The sequence below is a fragment of the Stegostoma tigrinum genome, chromosome 9, assembly GCF_030684315.1.
Source record: "Stegostoma tigrinum isolate sSteTig4 chromosome 9, sSteTig4.hap1, whole genome shotgun sequence".
NCBI lineage: Eukaryota > Metazoa > Chordata > Chondrichthyes > Orectolobiformes > Stegostomatidae > Stegostoma > Stegostoma tigrinum.
In genome coordinates this window covers 1,657,880-1,678,225 of record NC_081362.1, presented here as the reverse complement: position 1 = coordinate 1,678,225, position 20,346 = coordinate 1,657,880, and the positions used below count along the sequence as shown (strand labels likewise).

The following is a 20,346-nucleotide window of genomic DNA, read 5'->3' as shown; positions in this document are numbered from 1 at the left end:
AAGACTGCACCTATGGTGCTGTTACAGTTTTGGTCATTGTATTTAAAGGAAGGATATAATGGCATTGAGGTAGTTCAAGAGAGATTCATGGGGCTAATTCCTGGGATGAAGGAGTTAACATAATGGCTAAACAAGTTAGAGAGTTCAGAAGAATGAGAGAAGGTTTTATTGGAGCATTCAAGACTTTGAGGGGGGCTTGACAAGATAGCTAGAAATGTTTCCATTAGTAGAGGAATCTCAAACTGGCGACAGTTACAGATTAAGGGAACATCCATTTAAAACTGAAATGTAAAGGAATTTCTTCTCTCAGAGGGTAACAACCTATCCCAATTCCCTAATTCCCTATCCCAAAGAATTGTGGAAGCTAGATCATGGAAATCATTTAAAGAGGAGGTAGATAAGATTTTTCAAATAGAAGAGTTGAGGGCTATGATAAGCAGACACGAAAAAAGAGTTAGGCCTGTGAGAGATCAGCCATAATCTTATAGAATGCTAGGCAAACTCAAAAGATGACAAAGTGTGGAGCTGGATGAACACAGCAGGCCAGGCAGCATCAGAGAGCTCTCTGATGAAGGGTCTAGGCCCGAAACATCAGCTTTTGTGCGCCTGAGATGCTGCCTGGCCTGCTGTGTTCATCCAGCTCCACACTTTGTTATCTTGGATTCTACAACATCTGCAGTTCCCATTATCACTCAAACTCAAAAGATGAATGGCCTACTTCTGTTCCTATTTCTTTTGTTCTTCAACTCCCTGACAGATATTTCTAGGATATTCTGCGCAACTTCTACAATGAAGAAAGATGCAAACTACATGTTCAATTCATCTAAGACAGTATGAACTACAGATGCTGGAGTCAGAGATAACAAAGTGTGGAGCTGGAGGAACGCAATAAGCCAGGCAGCAGAGGAGCAGGAAAGTTGATGCTTTGGTGAGGAAGGCTCCACTTAATTCTACTTTCTATAGGATCAAATCTCACCTGCCATCTGCAGCTACATTGACCACATCCCCTACTTCTTCATTATATCGATGACAGTATTGGCACCGCTTCATGCTCCCATGAAGAGCTCAAACAGTTCATCCACTTTACTAACACCTTCTACCCCAACTTTAAGTTCACCTGGACCATCTGTGATACCTCTCTCCCCTTCCTGGGCCTCTCTGTCTCCATCTCTGGTGACCACCTGGAAACTGACATCTATTTCAAGCCTTCCAACTCCCACAGCTACCTAGAATACACCTCCGCTCGCTGACTTTCCTGCAAGAATGCCATCCCCTATTCCCAATTCCTTTGCCTCCGCCGCATCTGCTCCCAAGATGAGGCACTCCTCTCCCAGACATCCCAGATGTCTTCATATTTCGAGGGCTGCAAATTCCCCTCCACAGAGATCGAAAATGCCTTCGACCACATCCCTTGTGTTTCCCGCAACGCATCCCTCACACCCCCTCCCTGAAATAACAGCAAAGACAGAAGCAACCTCATCCTCACGTGTCACCCCACCAACCTTCAGATCCAACGCATCATCCTCCGCCACTTCCACCACCTGCAACGTGACCCTGCTACCAAGGACATGTTTCCCTCCCCCTTATCTGCCTTCTGGAGGGACCACTCTCTCCGTGACTCAATCATCCGCTCCATACTCCCCACTAGCCCTACCACCCTTGGCACTTTTCCCTGCAACCGCAGGAGGGGCAACACCTGCCCCTACACCGCCCCCCTCAACCAAGCGGAGGCTTGGGGACCGCTTTGCAGAACACCTATGCTCGGTTCGCAGTAAACAACTGTACCTCCCAGTTGTGAACCATTTCAACTCGCCCTCCCATTCCTCAGACAACATGTCCATCCTGGGCCTGCTGCAGTGCCACAGTGATGCCACCCAAAGGTTGCAGGAATAGCAACTCATATTCCACTTGGCAACCCTGCAGCCCAGTGTATCAATGTGGACTTCAAGCTTCAAAATCTCCCCTACCCCTACAGCATCCCAAAACCAGCCCAGCTCATTGCCACCTCCCCAACCTGTCCTTTCTCCCACCTATCCCCTCCCTTCCAACTCATGCTGCCCCCTTGACATGTCCGTCCTCCCTGCACTTACCTATCGCCTCCCTAACTTCCCACCTACTCTCACCTTTACTGGCTCCATCCCTGCCTCTTTGACATGTGTCTCGTCTCCACCTATCTTCTCCTCTATCCATCTTCTATCCGCCTCCCGCTCTCTCCCTGTTTATTTCAGATACTCCTTCCCCTCCACCATTTCTGAAGAAGAGTCTAGGCCCGAAACGTCAGTCTTCCTGCTCCTCTGATGCTGCTTGGCCTGCTGCGTTTATTCAGCTGTACACCTTGTTATCTCAGATTCTCTAGCATCTGCAGTTCCTACTATCTCTAGTACATTTCTCGGTCTCTTCTTCCAAAGTGCATCACCTCATCTTTCTCTATATTAATTTCCACAAGGACTTGTGTTACCAAGTCCTGCTGCAGACAATTCGTACAATCCTTACCATTTACCACATTCCTAGGTTTGGCACACTCAGCACATTTTGAAATTTTACTCCATACTCCAACATTCAAATCATTTATAAGTGAAAGAAAAAGCAGTGGTTCCACACTGCATTAGAAGAACATCACTGTCTATCACTTTCCAATACAAGAAACAAGCCACTGTAACTCACTGCTCTCCATCCTCAAATCAACTTTTTGACTAATTGGATTTTAACTTTCCTATTCTGTTTGCAATTCCAAAATTAAAATGTCAGTCAACCAGCAACTTCTGACAAACTCACTCATCTTCTGATGCAAGGTTACTGACCTGAAACATTAACTCTAATTTCTCCCTCCGTAGATGCAGCTATACATTTTCTGCTCTTATTTCACTTTCCTAAGCTCTGATTCAACGTTCACAATTAAAAGACAGCCAATTATCTGCTTCTGAACAAAGAAGCATTTTATATTGATTCCCTTCTAACACTCACGAACACCAGTAAAATATTTATTACGCACTGTATGTATTGTTTCCTGGTTAGATTTTTTTTGATTAGGAAGGAGAGCCACTCCAGAGGTTATAAAATGAAAACAGCCAAATTCAACATCTGACTTCAATCAGAACCAAGGAAGAATTAATTGGAATGTGTGAAAATTATCTTCCTTATAAAGAAATAATAAAGATTTTCTTGTATTGGACTGTAAAGAATTTCTAATTATTGGAACTTAATTTACAATTGTGAACAATTGTCCACTGATAACCTGAAAAGTATGATGTCTAGAGACAATGGGAACTGCAGATGCTGGAGAATCCAAGGCAACAAAATGTGAGGCTGGATGAACACAGCAGGCCAAGCAGCATCTCAGGAGCACAAAAGCTGACGTTTCGGGCCTAGACCCTTCATCAGAGAGGGGGATGGGGTGAGGGTTCTGGACTAAATAGGGAAAGAGGGGGAGGCGGACTGAAGATGGAGAAAAGAAGATAGGTGGAGAGAGTATAGGTGGGGAGGTAGGGAGGGGATAGGTCAGTCCAGGGAAGACGGACAGGGCAAGGAGGTGGGATGAGGTTAGTAGGTAGATGGGGGCGTGGCTTGGGGTGGGAGGAAGGGATGGGTGAGAGGAAGAACAGGTTAGGGAGGCGGAGACAGGTTGGACTGGTTTTGGGATGCAGTGGGTGGAGGGGAAGAGCTGGGCTGGTTGTGTGGTGCAGTGGGGGGAGGGGACGAACTGGGCTGGTTTAGGGATGCAGTTGGGGAAGGGGAGATTTTGAAACTGGTGAAGTCCACATTGATACCATTAGGCTGCAGGGTTCCCAGGCGGAATATGAGTTGCTGTTCCTGCAACCTTCGGGTGGCATCATTGTGGCACTGCAGGAGGCCCATGATGGACATGTCATCTAAAGAATGGGAGGGGGAGTGGAAATGGTTTGCGACTGGGAGGTGCAGTAATTTGTTGCGAACTGAGCGGAGGTGTTCTGCAAAGCGGTCCCCAAGCCTCCGCTTGGTTTCCCCAATGTAGAGGAGGCCACACCGGGTACAGTGGATGCAGTATACCACATTGGCAGATGTGCAGGTGAACCTCTGCTTAATGTGGAATGTCATCTTGGGGCCTGGGATAGGGGTGAGGGGGGAGGTGTGGGGGCAAGTGTAGCATTTCCTGCGGTTGCAGGGGAAGGTGCCGGGTGTTGGGGTTGGAGGGCAGTGTGGAGCGAACAAGGGAGTCACAGAGAGAGTGGTCTCTCCGGAAAGCAGACAGGGGTGGGGATGGAAAAATGTCTTGGGTGGTGGGGTCGGATTGTAGATGGCGGAAATGTCGGAGGATGATGCGTTGTATCCGGAGGTTGGTGGGGTGGTGTGTGAGAACGAGGGGCATCCTCTTTGGGCGGTTGTGGCGGGGGCGGGGTGTGAAGGACGTGTTGCGGGAAATACGGGAGACGCGGTCAAGGGCATTCTCGATCACTGTGGGGGGAAAGTTGTGGTCCTTGAAGAACTTGGACATCTGGGATGTGCGGGAGTGGAATGTCTTGTCGTGGGAGCAGATGCGGCAGAGGCGGAGGAATTGGGAATAGGGGATGGAATTTTTGCAGGAGGGTGGGTGGGAGGAGGTGTATTCTAGGTAGCTGTGGGAGTCGGTGGGCTTGAAATGGACATCAGTTACAAGCTGGTTGCCTGAGATGGAGACTGAGGGGTCCAGGAAGGTGAGGGATGTGCTGGAGATGGCCCAGGTGAACCGAAGGTTGGGGTGGAAGGTGTTGGTGAAGTGGACGAATTGTTCGAGCTCCTCTGGGGAGCAAGAGGCGGCGCCGATACAGTCATCAATGTACCGGAGGAAGAGATGGGGTTTGGGGCCTGTGTAGGTGTGGAAGAGGGACTGTTCCACGTAAGCTACAAAGAGGCAGGCATAGCTGGGGCCCATGCGGGTGCCCATGGCCACCCCCTTAGTCTGTAGGAAGTGGGAGGAGTCAAAAGAGAAGTTGTTGAGGGTGAGGACGAGTTCGGCTAGGCGGATGAGGGTGTCGGTGGAGGGGGACTGGTCGGGCCTGCGGGACAGGAAGAAGCGGAGGGCCTTGAGGCCATCTGCATGCGGAATGCAGGTGTATAGGGACTGGACGTCCATGGTGAAAATGAGGTGTTGGGGGCCAGGGAATTGGAAGTCCTGGAAGAGGTGGAGGGCGTGGGTGGTGTCACGGACGTAGGTGGGGAGTTCCTGGACCAAAGGGGAGAAAATGAAGTCCAGATAGGTGGAGATGAGTTCGGTGGGGCATGAGACGATTGGTCGACCAGGGCAGGCAGATTTGTGGATTTTGGGAAGGAGATAGAAACAGGCCGTGCGGGGTTGGGGAACAATGAGGTTGGAGGCTGTGGCTGGGAGGTCCCCTGAGGTGATGAGGTCATGAATGGTGTTGGAGATGATGGTTTGGTGCTCAGGTGTGGGGTCATGATCGAGGGGGCGGTAGGAGGTGGTGTCGGAGAGTTGGCGTCTGGCCTCGGCGATGTAGAGGTCAGTGCGCCATACTACCACTGCGCCACCCTTGTCTGCGGGTTTGATGGTGAGGTTGGGGTTGGAGCGGAGGGCTGCCCGTTCTGCAGGGGAGAGGTTGGAGTGGGTGAGAGGGGTGGAGAGGTTGAGGCGGTTAACATCTCGACGGCAGTTAGAGATGAAGAGGTCGAGGGAGGGTAGGAGGCCTGGGGGTGGTGTCCAGGAGGAGGACTTGTGTTGGAAGCGGGTGAATGGGTCAGTGGAGGGAGGGTTAGGGTCCCGGTTGAAGAAGTAGGCATGGAAGCGAAGGCGGCAGAAAAACTGCTCTATGTCCAATCGTGACTGGTATTCGTTGATGTGTGGTTGTAGGGTGACAAAGGTGAGCCCCTTGCTAAGGACTGACCGTTCGTCCTCAGTTAGTGGGAGGTCTGGGGGGATGGTGAAGATTCGGCAGGGCTGAGTGTGGCTGTCTTCTCTGGGGTTGCTGGCTGTGGAGGTTGTGGGCGGAGCGATGAGGTCGTCGGCCGTGGGCGGGGTTCCGTCAGCGTCGGCCGTGGGCGGGTTCCATCTAGATGTATGATGTCTAGATGGCCATCAGCAAAACAGGACAACTGACCTCAGAATTTCCGTGAACTTTTTGAGAGGAAATTCCCCCATAGTGTCTGATCCAGTGTGGTGTCTTCAGCATTTGACAGTGGAGAAAGCAACACTGCTATTCTTCAATAATGGATGTGAGTTTGCTCGCTGAGCTGGAAAGTTAGTTTTTAGACGTTTTGTCACCATTCTAGGTAACATCATCAGTGAGCCTCCGGTGAAGCGCTGGTGTTATCTCCCGCTTTCTATTTATCTGTTTAGGTTTCCTTGGGTTGGTGATGTCATTTCCTGTTCTTTTTCCTCAGAGGATAGTAGATTGGCTCCAAATCAATGTGTTTGTTGATGGAGTTCCGGGTGGAATGCCATGTGCCTAGGAATTCCTAGAAGCATGGCATTCCAACTGGAACTCCATCAACAAACACACTGGCTCCAAATCAATCGAACATCCTCTGGGGGGGAAAAAACAGGAAATGACATCACCAATGCAGGAAATGACATCATCAACCCAAGGAAACCTAAAAAGATAAATAGAAAGTGGGACATAACACCAGCGCTTCACTGACGATGTTACCTAGAATGGTGACGAAACATCTGGGAATAAACCTTCCAGCTCAGTGAACCAGCTTACATTTGGAACAAAATAAAGGCCCACTCTCTCGTGGACCGAGAGGAGGAGAGCGCTGTGTTGGAGGTGGAAGGAAGACATCGGGTTGGCTGTGCACCCCTGCAACCGGTGGATCTTAATGCTGGCTTCGGCCTAACGCTGGTTCAGGAGAGCAGCCAACCTGCAACGATGGCTGCGGCAAGTGCTCGTGCCCCAGGTCAGGGGGTCCAGAACACCATCCGTGTTTCCGTGAAGAAGGTGGATGAAGGTGCACCTGTGGACCGCACCTTCTTCGTGAAGAGGGTCCTTTTGGACTGTTGTGGGTTCGCTGCTGTGGACATTTACTGCCTGCAGGATTTCCCCGGAGGAGGTTTTTACGACGTAACCTTCAGGAGTGCCAAGCTTTGCGAGCGCTTCCTGGAGGTTTTCAAGGAGAAAGGAGGGGAGGGCCCCCTCTCTGTATTGACCGCTGTCCCGCTGTTCGTGATGCCAGCGCAGAGGAGCCGTATGGTGACTGTACACATGTACAACCCGCATGTGCCAGCAGTTGATGTCCTGACCTTCCTTGGAAGGTACGTGAAGGTGGAAGGGGACCTAACCAACATCATGGACCCCTTTGGCATCTGGACCAGTAAGAGGCAGGTCAAAGTGACGCTGAGGATGGGCAACATTGTACACCACCGTCCAGCTTCGCGATCAGCGGGAGCAAGAGCTACTTGACCTACGCAGGGCAACCTAAAGTCTGCCATGCCTGTGGTAGGTCAGGTCACGTGGCGGCCGACTGCAAAGCCACTATCTGCAGGAACTGCAGGGAGGAGGGACACCTTGCAAAGGAATGCCCACAAGAAAAAAGCTGCAACCTTTGCGGGGAAGCGGGCCACCTCTATAGGGCATGCCCGCAGCGGGGGACCACCTACGCCCAGGTCGCCAGCAGGGGCAATGCGGGGCCAGCCCCCCCCGGAAGGAGAGGAAGGCACCAGGGCCCTGCAGGGACCCCAATAATGTGCAGGAGGGCCAGGTCGTGCAGGAGGGCCCAGCCCTGCAGGATGGGCCCGAGGCCAGCAAAGCGCCCCTCCAGGCTCCGCTCCCCCCCCCCGCCCCCCGACAACCCAGAGTTGATGGAGGCGGCGACAGGCGACCCAGGGGAGTGGACGACAGTCCGGAAAGCGAGGAGGAAGGTGCGTCAGCGGGCCCAGGAACCGCAACCATCTGGTAGGAAGAGGCAGCTACAGGGGGGCTATAAGATCTCCTCTGACGAGGGAGATTCGGAGGGGGCCCACCCAAAGCAGAAGCTAAAGATCTCAAGGGAGAAGGAAAGCAGCAGCCCGCTTCCAGGTGACGGGGGGCATCCTGAGGCTCCCTCCGACAACCAGCCACGCGCCACTGAGGCCCTGGAGGGTCCCCCAGAACTTCCAGGCGGGAAGGAGGACGGAGGGGACAGATGGAGGGGCTGGACCTTGGACTTAGGGAGGGTACTGCAGTTACTGCCCACAATGGGGGTACGGGTTGCGAGCATTAATGTGCGCAGCGTCAAGTCCACCGCAAGATGTATGTCCACATTGGCCTACCTGACCACCATCAAGGCGGACCTCCTGTTTCTGCAGGAGTGCGGGATACCGCACCTCAGCAGGTACGGGAAATGGTCCGGCGCCTGGACCTGCGGGCCTTCAATCTGGGCGGGGTGGTCACGACTGTCGCTCCTCGGGCCTGGCTATTCTGCTGCGGGGGCGCAACTTCACCATCTTCAAGTTCAGGAGGCGGTGGGGAGGGGCGCCTCCTAGTGGCTGACATCACCTACAGGAACGCTCCCCTGAGGCTGATCAACGTGTACGCCCCAGCGGTACGGAGTGAGCGGTTGGCCGTCCTGCAGCGGCTTCCACCCCTGCTGGCTACGTCCAGGCCGGTCATCCTAGGCGGAGACTTCAACTGCATCATCGATGCAGATGGAAGATCCGGCGTGAGGACAGCGGGTGGGGGCAGTCAACTGGACGTCACGTCCAGATTCCTGATGGACATGGTGAAGGACGCCAAGCTGCTCGACGTCTTTGGCACCCCTGCAGACGGAGCGCAGCGGAGGTACACCTGGTCGCGGGCGGACGGGTCTATTCGCTCAAGGATAGACTTCCTGTTTGTGTCACGGGCGTTCTCAGTCAGGTCCACCGGCGTCGAGCCGGTGTTCTTCTCTGACCACCGCCTCCTGCTGGCTGACTGTCACTTACAGGACGACCAGCCGGCCGGCAAGGGGACGTGGAAGTTCAACACGACTCCGTTGACCCCAGAGAACGTCAAGGAGCTTAAGAGGGAGTACGCCGGTTGGAGAACCGTGAAACCCCTCTTTGAGTCTCCGGACGACTGGTGGGAGACGGTGAAGGAGAACATCGAGAGGTTCTTTGTCCTCAAGGGTGGTGTTCGGAAGGCGAGAGAGAGGCAGGGAAAGCTGTCGCGACTCCAGAAAAGGGTGCAGAACCTGCTCCTTCTGCAGTTGATGGGGGGGTCGATGTCACGGAGGACCTCCACGAGGTGAGGTGCCAGCAAGCCTTGCTCTTCGCCGCGGAGGCCTCCAAGATAATCTTCCGGTCCAGGGTCCGCTCCGTAGAGCAGGACGAGACGTGTTCGCGTTTCTTCTTTCAGAAGGTGCACAAAGAGAGCTCTGTGCTTAGCCGGCTGAAGGAGGACGATGGCTCGGTGACGTCGTCTCGGCCCGACATTTTGAGGATCAGCAGATCCTTCTATGCTGGACTGTACAACACGAAGCCCACGGACAGCACGGCCTCCAAGTCGTTCCTGTCGTCTATCACGGAGGTCTTAGACGACGGCACGAGGGAGTGGCTGGACCGGCCAATATCCCTGGACGAGCTGACCAGAGCCCTCAAGTCCTTGGAGAGGAATAGGACTCCCGGGAGCGACGGCTTACCGGTCGAGCTGTATGGACCGCTCCGTGGGACCTAGTCAGCCAGGACCTGCTGGAGGTGTACGATAGTGTGCTTCGGGCAGGGGAAATGTGCAAGTCCATGAGGAAGGGCATCATCACCCTCATTTACAAGAGGAAGGGGGAGAGGGAAGAAATTAAGAATTGGCGTCCCATTTCACTATTGAACGTGGACTACAAAATCCTGGCCAAGGTCATAGCCAACCGGGTCAGGTCTGTCCTGGAGTCGGTGACTCACCCTGACCAAACCTGTGCTGTGCCGGGCAGGAAGATCGCTGACAGCCTCGCGCTCATCAGGGATACGATCGCCTACGTACAGGACAGGCGGGTGGACACCTGCCTCGTCAGCCTGGACCAGGAGAAGGCCTTCGACAGGGTCTCTCATGCTTACATGAGGGACGTCCTCTCCAAATTGGGGTTCGGGGAGGGCATCCGCAATTGGATCCGGCTGCTCTACACCACCATCGTTAGCGCAGTCTCGATCAACGGGTGGGAATCGGACAGTTTTCCCGTCAGATCTGGAGTCAGGCAGGGCTGCCCGCTCTCTCCTGCCTTGTTCGTGTGCTGAGTAGAGCCCTTCACCGCATCCATCAGGAAGGACGTGTGCCTGAAGGGCGTGACTATCCCAGGCAGCGGAGGCCTTCAGGTCAAGACCTCCCTGTACATGGACGATGTCGGCATCTTCTGCACCGATCGTCGGTTGGTGAGTAGGCTGTTGGATATCTGCGGCCAGTTTGAATTGGCCTCGAGTGCCAAAGTCAATAGGGGTAAGAGCGAGGTCATGTTCTTCGGGAACTGGGACGACTGCTCCTTCATCCCCTTCACCGTCAGGACTGGCTACCTGAAGGTGCTGGGTGTTTGGTTCGGTGGAGCTGGGGCGTGCACTAAGACTTGGGAGGAGCGTATCACCAAACTGAAGCAGAAGCTGGGCAGGTGGATGCTCCGGTCCCTCTCCATCGCAGGTAAGAACCTCGTTGTCAGGTGCGAGGGGCTTTCGGTACTATTGTATGTGGCGCAGGCCTGGCCTATTCCCTGGACCTGCGCCGCTGCAGTCACCCAGGCTATCTTCCACTTCATTTGGGGGTTGAGGATGGACCGGGTCCGCAGGGACACCATGTACAAAGACCTGGAAAATGGGGGAAACGGCGTACCGAACGCCACCCTCGCCCTGATGGCTACCTTTGCGTGTGGCTGCATCAAGCTGTGCGTAGATCCTCAGTATGCAAACACCAAGTGTCACTACTTACTGAGATTCTACTTGTCCCCGGTGTTGCGAAGGATGGGCCTGGCCTTGTTGCCGCGGAACGCTCCGAGTAGTTGGACCGTTCCGTACCACCTGTCCTTCGTGGAGAAATTTTTGAAAGGAAACACCTTTGACCACAAGGCCGTCAGGCAGTGGTCAGCACGTAGTATCCTCGAGACCCTTCGGGAAAAGAGAGGGTGGATCCCGTCGTGTGGTTCCCCACGCAGACTGCCAAAGTCATTTGGCAGAATGCCTCATCGCCAGAACTTTCAAACAAGCACAAGGACATTACTTGGCTGGCGGTGAGAGGGGCTCTGCTAGTGAGATCCTTTATGCATGCCCGGAATCTCTGTGCCACCGCACGCTGCCCTCGAGGTGGCTGCGGGGGGGACGAGACTGTCGATCACCTCCTTCTGGAGTGTGCCTATGCGCAGGAGGTCTGGAGGGGGATGCAGTGGTATTTGTCGAGGTTCGTCCCGAGCAGCTCCGTGACGCGGGACTCCGTGCTCTACGGGCTGTTTCCCGGGACGCACACCGAGACCAACATCAACTGCGCCTGGAGGACCGTCGATGCGGTGAAAGACGCTCTTTGGTCTGCCCGCTGGAAGAACTGACCCTGACCGAATGTTGCAGACTGGCGCACTCCAAGGTCCAGGACTATGTGCTGAGGGACGCGCTAAAGCTTGGGGCAGCCGCTGCCAAGGCGCGGTGGGGAAATACCACGGTATGAAACCCCTCGTCCAGAATAGAAAAAAGGGCCCTATCTGGTAACTGGGCCCAGCTGGCGCCTTCCCCAACTGGTCAGGGGGCCAACGGAGACTGTGCGGGGTGACGACTGCCAGGGTGTTTTCTTTGCTTTGTTTTTTTTTCTTCTTGGTTTGTTTTTTTTCCTTTAGTTGGTGTATGTACCCCCTGGGTAACCCGGAGTGGCTTGCATGACTGGGTAGGTGTATAAATGTTTTATTTTTTGTACATCTTATGAATAAAGTATATTTTTTCAAATAAAAAAAAGGTGACGGAACATCTGAAAACTAACCTTCCAGCTCAGCGAGCAAACTCACATCCAGAAACTCAACCTGAGCTACAAATCTTCTCAAAACTCACTATTCTTCAAGAATAATAAACACAAAATGCTGGAGAAACTTAGCAGGTCTGACAGTATCTGTGGAGAGAGAAACAGTTAAAAATAAGTCATATCAGAATTTGAACATTTAACTCTGTTTCTCTCTCCACAGATACTGCCAGACCTGCTAGGTTTCTCCAGCATTTTCTGCTTATAATTTCACATTACCAGAATCAGTGCTTTGCCTTTGTTTTACAGCTAATTTTCATGCAGGTTGTTTCAATATGAACTTTACACTCAGTTTAAATCATAAAGAAATTGAGTAAAAAAGATAGAACCGAGAGAAATTAAAGAAATTCACTGTTTTACATCTTAAACTCTAAATTGGAAAGAGATGAGACTTCACATTTTCAGGTCCAGAGAAGTGATTCGGCAGTCACTACATAATAGCATTAAATTTTCATTTTACACTCAACTTCAAGTACATCCAATGTTTTTGGAACATTTTGAGGGTAGTGAATGAAACAACAACATTACAAAAAGGTTCAGCAGTGAAATCAGCAAGACGTCATAACAGTGTCATCTGTAAAGGAACAAGGTGATTTTGGTCAGAAACCGCTGGGATTTCTCCACTGAACTGTGTGTAAGCAGATTCTGAACGTTTCTGTCTGACATGCTTTGCATTGCTAGCCTCATCATTACCTCAATGTAAAATTCAGACCAATATTCTATAAATTGGTAAACAGGCAAGTAATCTTTTTGATGCATGGGATATCATCCGCAAGGGCAGCATTTATTATCTGCCGCCTATTTCTAATTAACTTCCAGGTGTCCTTGAGAATATACTTACATTTACAATAATATTCCAAATGTGACACTCACCAAACAGACCAACCACCCATACACCCAGTGTTTGTGCCAAGGCTTACATGACACAATGAGCTACAGGGCAAAGTCAAACTGAATTGTAAACAACAGTACATCCCTACCAAACAAGTTAAATGCATTTCACGCTTGCTTTGAACAAAAGGTCAGTGAAATGATGTCACCTATCCCAACGGCCTTATATGCACCTGTACCCATGGTCAGACGTTGGATCAGCCTTGACAGTGAATACATAGAATGTAACCAGTCTGCATGGAGTCCTTAGCCATGCACTCAGATCCTGCGTGGATCAGTTGGCAGGAATATTCGCAGCACTTTTAATCTCTCCTTACTACAGGTTGAAGTCCCCATCTGCTTCCAGATGACCGCCATCATGCTGGTGCCAAAGAAAAATCATGCAGCATGCCTCAATGACTACTGCCCAGTGGCTCTGACCTTCATAATTATGAAGTGCTTTGAGAGGTAAGCTACGGGTCACATCAACTGTGATCTACCAAATTACCTTTATCTTTTGCAATTCGCCTACCAGCACAACAGGTCTGCAGCATTCACCATCTCCATGGCACTTCTGGATAACAAGGATACCTACATCTGGCTCCTTTGTATTGACTACAATTCTACCTTCAGCACCATAATTCCAAACAAACTCACCTCTAAACTCAGATCTGGGTCTAGGTTTCCCCCTCTGTGACTGGATCCACGAATTCCGAACCCACAGACCACAATCACTAAAAATAGGCAACAACACCACCTCCACCATGATCCTCAACACTAGTACCCCGCAAGACTGCATAGTCAGGTCCCTATTATACTCTTTATACACTCATGCCGGTGGCCAAACTCCACCCCTAACTCCATTTACAAGTTTGCTGACAACACAACCGTTGTAGGTCAGCTCTCAAACGAGATATAATACAGCAAAGAAGTTGAGTGCTTAGCAGCATGGTGTAAAGATGACAATCTCTCCATTAAAGTCAGCGAAACAAAGGAGCTGGTCATTGATTTCAGCAAGTGGAGTGGAGGGCACACTCCTGTCTGCGTCGACAATGAAGAGGTGGAGATGGTCAAGAGCCCTATATCCTTGCCCTGCTCATGGTGGCTGCAGTGCTGTGGGTTAGACTTACCTTTGAGTAACAAATGCCAGACAACATAGCAACATGATTAATAAAAATCTATCATTTTACTCAATTTCTATCAAAAGGTCACCTACAATTAGTCAACATCCATTTGTTTCACCTTCAGATAACTATTGGAGACAAGTTCTATGTTCACACATATAGAAGTGATAGTAATGAGGAGAATACATACTTCTTGCTCACTGGGTGAAGCAGCTTGCAGTAACCGAGTGAGCTCCTTCCCCATGGTGCTCTCCAGCTCCTGGCACTCAAACTGGGCAGAAATACCTTTCGACATGGTTGTGGTGAAAACTGAAGGCAAAGAAACACCTAGGACATAGGAGGGGAAAAATAGTAACTTGATGAAATACACTGGCCTGAGATATGCATTACAATAGTTTTGTTGATGGTAACTCGCCAGTGAATCACTGATTGGCAGGAATTGATCATAATAATAACTAGATCAGGGATCATCAACTACTAAAAAACAGATCTCTCAACATCTTGAGAAAGCATGCTGAAAGAGGCCAAGAGGAGCATAACTGGTTTCTGATGGTTTGGAATTACATATAATTAGCCATCTGGCAGGATTTAGCCTCCAACTGGATGAAGACGTCAGTATTGGGGCCCTTGCTTTTCTTCATACATATTCATGATTTAGATCTGTTTTCAGTGAACAATTTCGAAGTTTGTAAATGGTGAAAAATTTGGAAAATTATAAACTGTGAGGAGGACGGAATAGAAATTAAAGAACATGGACAACTTGGAGGAGTGAATGGATAGGTGGCGCATAGCTTTCAATGCAGGCAAGTCTAATTTGATGCATTTTGGCAGGAAAAACATTGACAGACAATATGAAATTGGGGTTACAATCCTAAAGGGGAAGGAAGCACAGGAGTAGAAGAAAATGGATGTACATATGCGCACAGATCATTGAAGGTGACAGCAGACACATAGCATAACTAAAGCAATGAGGTGATGTTGAACTGATTTAAGATATTTGTTAGGCCTCAGCTAGAATACTGTGTACAGTTCTGGGAACAACATTACAGAAAGAATGTGACAGCACTGGAGAGGGTGAAAGCAATTTAAAAGAACATCAGGGACGAGAGACTTCAGTTAGAAGATAGTTTGAAGAAATCGGGACTGTTCTCCTTAGACAGAAGACCAAGAAAAGATCTCAGGAAGTTTTCAGAATCAAGAGTAGAGTTGTTAGAGAGAAACTGTTCCTGCTTGTAAAAAGAAAAACATAACAGCATAAATTTCAAGTGATTTGCAAAAGCAACACGGGGAAAATTAAAAAAAAACTTTTTCACTTAGCAAGTAGGTAGGATATGGAATGCACTGCCTGGAAGTGTGGTGGAGGCATTTGAAAGGGCATTGGATAGTTAATTGGATAAAAATAACATGCAACAGCATGGAGGAAAACAGAGGACACTGGCAGTAGGTAATGATGCTCACTTTAAGAGTTGGTGCTGGCATAATAACTCAGATGTCCTTCGTCTGAATAAATGGAAATACTTCACTGAATTTGACCATTGATAATTCTCAACTCCACTTTCTTGCCTTTTCTCCCCATAACTTGATTCCCTTCCTAATTAAAAATCTGTCTCTCAACCTTGAATATACTTAACAACCCTAACTCTACAGCCTTAGTGGTGAAGAATTCTAAAAATTCGTTACCCTTAATTCTATGCCTTCAGTTCACACACTTTCCTGCCACTACAAATAATTTCTCTGTAACTGTATTCAATTGGAATCCTTTATAAATGCATCCCTAGGTCTCTTTGTTTGGCAACACCTCCAAGGCCCTACCATTAAATTTACAAGTTCTCCCCTGGTTTGCCTTACTAAAAATTAATCCCTCTTATTTATCTAAATTAAACTCCATCTGCCATTGCTTGGCCCATTGCCCAATCTGATCAAAGTTCTGTTGTGCTTGAAGGTAACCTCACTGTCCACTACGCCACCTATTTCGATGCCATCTGCAAACTTATTAACTACTTCCTATATTCACATCTAAATTATTTGTATAAAATAATGAAAAGCAGTGGACCTAACACCAATCCCAGGACACTGCTGGTAACAGGCCCCCAGTCTGAAAAGCAACCTTTTACCCCACCCTCTCTTACCTTCAAGAGAATTTTGTATCTAATTGGTTAGCTCCCCCAGATCCCATGTGATCTAACCTTACTAACCAGTCTACCATGCGGAACCTTGTTGAATGCTTTGCTAAAGTCCATAAACACAAGGTTTACCACTCTGCCTTTAAAATCTCCTTTGTCACCGCTTCAAAGAACTTGAGCTAGTGAAATGTAATTTCTCATGCAAAAAGCCATGCTGATTATCCCTAATCAGTCCTTGCCTTTCCAAATGCAAGTAAAAGCTGTCCTTCGGAATCCCCTCCAACAACTTACCCACCACTGCTGTTAAGGCTCACCGGTCTTACGTTCCCTTGCTTTTTCTTACAGCCATCCTTAAATAATGGCACCACATTAGCCAAATAGTCTTCTGGCACCTCACCCATTGCTGTCAATGATTCAAATATTTCAGCAATGCACCCAGCAATCTCCTCCATAGCTTCCCACAAAGATTGAGAACTACCTGATCATGTTCCAGGGATTTATCTACCTCTGTGTTTTAAGACCTATAGCACCTCCTCTTCTGTAATATGAATTCTCCCAAGACATCATTTCCGTGCCCCCCACCCCCCCTTAGCCTCCACTCCTTCTGCACAGCAAATACTGATGCAAAATATTCATTTAGTATCTCACCCACCTGCTATGGTTCCACACAAAGTTGGCTAAGCTGATCTTTAAGGGGACCTATTCGCTCCCACGCTACTCTTTTGCTCTTGACATACTTATAGAATCTCTTTGGATTCTCCTCAACTCTATTTGCCAAAGCTATTTCATGTTCCCTTTCTACACTCCTGATTTCCCTCTTAAGTATACTCCTACTCCCCTTGTACACTTCTAGGGATTCACTCAATCCCAGCTATTTATACTGATATGCCTTCATTTTCCTGACCAGAGTCTCAATTTCTATTGTCATCCAGCATTCCGTACACCTACAAGCCTTGCCCTTCACACCAGCAGGAACATACTGTCTGTGAAGTTTCGCTATCACATTCTTAAAGGCCTCCCACTTCCCAACATTCCTTTACCTGCTGATAGTTTCCTCCAAGCAACTCTTAAAAGTTCCTAATAGTGTCAAGTTTGGCATTACTCCAATTTAAAACTAACTTTTTGATCAGTTCTATCTTTTTAAAAACTAATTTTAAAAAATCAGATGCTCCAAAGTGCTGCCCCACTACACCTCAGTTTCTTTCTCTGTCTTGTTTCCCAACAAAAGATCAAATGTCACTCCTTCACTAGTATGTACAATCACATATTGAATAAGAAAGTTTTCTTGTACAGACTTAAATTCCTCCCCAACCAAGCCATTAACACTATGACAATCCAAGTCTATGTTAGATAAGTTAAAATCCCCTACTGCTACAACCTTATCATTCTTATAGATGTCAGAGATCTCCTTACATATTTGCTTCTTAATTTCCAGTTGATTCTTGGGGGCCTATAACACCAATACGGTGATCATCCCTGTCTTATTTGTAGGTTTCACCCAAATAACTTCACTGGAAGCACTCCCTGGTATATCCTCCCTAAGCACAGAAATGTTATTCCTAACCAAAAAAGCCACTCCCCTTCTCTTGCCTCCCTTTCTATCCTTCTTGTGGCATCTATACCCCAGAATATTAAGCTCCTAGTGCCTGTCCATCCCTGAGCCATGTTTCTGCAATAGCTATAATATCTCAGTCCTATATTCCCAACTATGTCCCTAAATGCCTCTGCCTTACCAGTCAGCCTCTTGCATTGAAGTAAATGCAGTTTATCAGTCTTATGACTTACTCCACATACCTACTGGGCCAGCCTCAACTTTTTCTCCTTTCTCATTATTACTTCGGTTCCCGCCTCCCTCCTGCTCGTTTCAAGCCTTCCCAGTTGATTTAATAATCTTCACTTTCCCACCCATAATTCTCAACTCTCACTGATTAAAAATCTCAGCCTTGAATATACATAATGACCAACCTCTACAGCCATCGGTGGTAAAAAAATTCTAGAAATTTACTACCTTCTGAGGTTAAAAAAAACCTTATTTCTGTCTAAATGACCCCTTATTGTGATTATGCCCTCTGGTTTTAGACTTTGCCATACGCAGAAACATCAGTGTTCATTTATAAAAGTGACAGTCCTTTTTTCATTATTCAGGAATTGCAACTAGTATAATAAATCTCTCAATGAAACAGGATATATTTGCAGTTAAAAAAATGGTGAGACTGTAATTATTTTAAAACTTCCGTTTCACTGTTTAGTTTACATACTACAGTTGTTAACATACAAAGTGCCAATTCCTAACACTCTGCACTGTTAAAAACGCTCATGAATGACCGAATCACAACGATTACGCTGCTATAGTACACAGTCAAAGTGCCAAAGAGCACAATATAAAGCATTTAAGACTGCTGCATACTGCACTGGCAACCCATGAATAGGGTCTTTAACCAACTTGTCTCAGACGTTACCCCATACAATCTTTAAAAATAAAAAAACATGCTGCCACTGGACAATACTTTTTTAAAGTTTGGATATTAAGCTTTTTATGTCTGTCATGCATGACCTAGTAACAGAACAGTGCGATTTGTCACGTTTCAACTGTGAAGTTCCCTGCCACAACCCGAGCAACATTCAACAAATTCTGCAAACACTGTACAAAACTCTCAGCCTTAGTCACTTCACAACTGGCAGGAACAGGGTAAGCCCGTCCCAGACACAAGCTGGGGCAGAGTGCGATCCCGTCCCAGGGACAGATCACAAGCTGGGACCGAGTGCGATCCCGTCCCCGGGACAGATCACAAGCTGGGGCAGAGTGCGATCCCGTCCCAGGGACAGATCACAAGCTGGGACCGAGTGCGATCCCGTCCCCGGGACAGATCACAAGCTGGGGCAGAGTGCGATCCCGTCCCCGGGACAGATCACAAGCTGGGACCGAGTGCGATCCCCGTCGCCGGGACAGATCACAAGCTGGGGCAGAGTGCGATCCCGTCCCAGGGACAGATCACAAGCTGGGACCGAGTGCGATCCCGTCCCCGGGACAGATCACAAGCTGGGGCAGAGTGCGATCCCGTCCCAGGGACAGATCACAAGCTGGGACCGAGTGCGATCCCGTCCCCGGGACAGATCACAAGCTGGGGCAGAGTGCGATCCCGTCCCCGGGACAGATCACAAGCTGGGACCGAGTGCGATCCCCGTCCCCGGGACAGATCACAAGCTGGGGCAGAGTGCGATCCCGTCCCCGGGACAGATCACAAGCTGGGGCAGAGTGCGATCCCGTCCCAGGGACAGATCACAAGCTGGGACCGAGTGCGATCCCGTCCCCGGGATGGATGATAGATCCAAAGGTAAGGCTGTGAAAAGCCCTTCGAATGAAACAGCAAATAGCCGACACTCACCCAGAGGGAGGTGTGAGGGTGCTGGGGGGAGGGGGGTGGGGGGCCGGGTGCTCGCTCCTCGGGCCCCGCTCTCACCTGTCGCCATGCTGCCGCTGAGTGCGGGCCGGGCTCAGCCGGGACTGAGGCACCGGGCACCGGCCCGTGGGGTATTCCTATCCGGGACAGAGGCAAGGGCCGACACCGATACCGGCACCGCCCCCCCCCGGGCGCGCCCGGTACCATACGCGCCTCCGAGGCGGGAGGCGCGCTCCCGATCCCGCGGACAGGGTCCGGCCTCAGGCCATGGCCCTCGCAGTTTGACCGATGGCAGGGTCAGGGAACCCGGGAACGGGCGCGGATGGGAGGAAGGGCTGGGCTCTGGAGATCGGTTCGGGGTTTGGTGGGGGACAGGGAGCCCGGAGACTGTGCCGGGGTTTGAAGGGAGCCCGGGGCCGGGGCCCGGTTTCAAGGACAGGGATCCCGATACCACCTTCGCGGTCCGGTGGACAGCCAGCTGCGTAGTCCCCGCCCTCTGCTCGCGTTCCTATTGGCTCGATGCGCTGACCGACGGGCAGTGCGGCCTATCACCGCGTGCCTGCGACACACACGTCAGCGCCTGGCCGGTGCGGAAGGTGGGGGAGGGGAAACGGAGGAGTGTGGGTGTGGGGGGGCGAATAGAGGGAGAGGGACAGGGGGAATAGGGATGGGGTGAATGGTGGGGCGAAGGGGAAAGGCTGGAACAGAGGAGGGAGCAGGGAATAGAGAGGGGAAGGGGAGACTAGAGGAGGAAGGGGGAATAGAGGAGGAAGGGGGAATAGAGGGGGTGGGAGGTGGAAGAGAGAGAATAGAGGGGGAGGGGGAGCGGGAAGAAGGAGAATAGAGGGGAAGTGAAAGTGTGACTTGGGGAGCAGAGGGAGAGAAATAGAAGGGGAGGGTGAATGGGGGATGGAGGGAGCTAGAGGGGAAATAG

General features: G+C 50.1%; 1 protein-coding gene across 3 annotated transcripts in view; it reads right to left on the bottom strand.

Moving 5' to 3' along the window:
• ugp2b (UDP-glucose pyrophosphorylase 2b) overlaps window positions 1-19,975 on the bottom strand; it is a 50,952-nt gene extending 30,977 nt beyond the window's left edge. The window contains exons 1-2 of one of the 3 annotated variants that reach the window (XM_048536664.2): window positions 19,867-19,975; window positions 14,079-14,215 (exon numbers count right to left, since the gene is read on the bottom strand). In XM_048536664.2, the coding sequence (XP_048392621.1) occupies window positions 14,079-14,183 (105 nt within the window). In that variant the 5' untranslated portion in view covers window positions 14,184-14,215; window positions 19,867-19,975. Of the gene's footprint in view, window positions 1-14,078; window positions 14,216-19,397 lie in introns of all 3 variants that reach the window. The other 2 variants (XM_048536662.2, XM_048536663.2) reach the window with 2 other exon arrangements.
• Window positions 19,976-20,346: the final 371 nt, after the last annotated feature.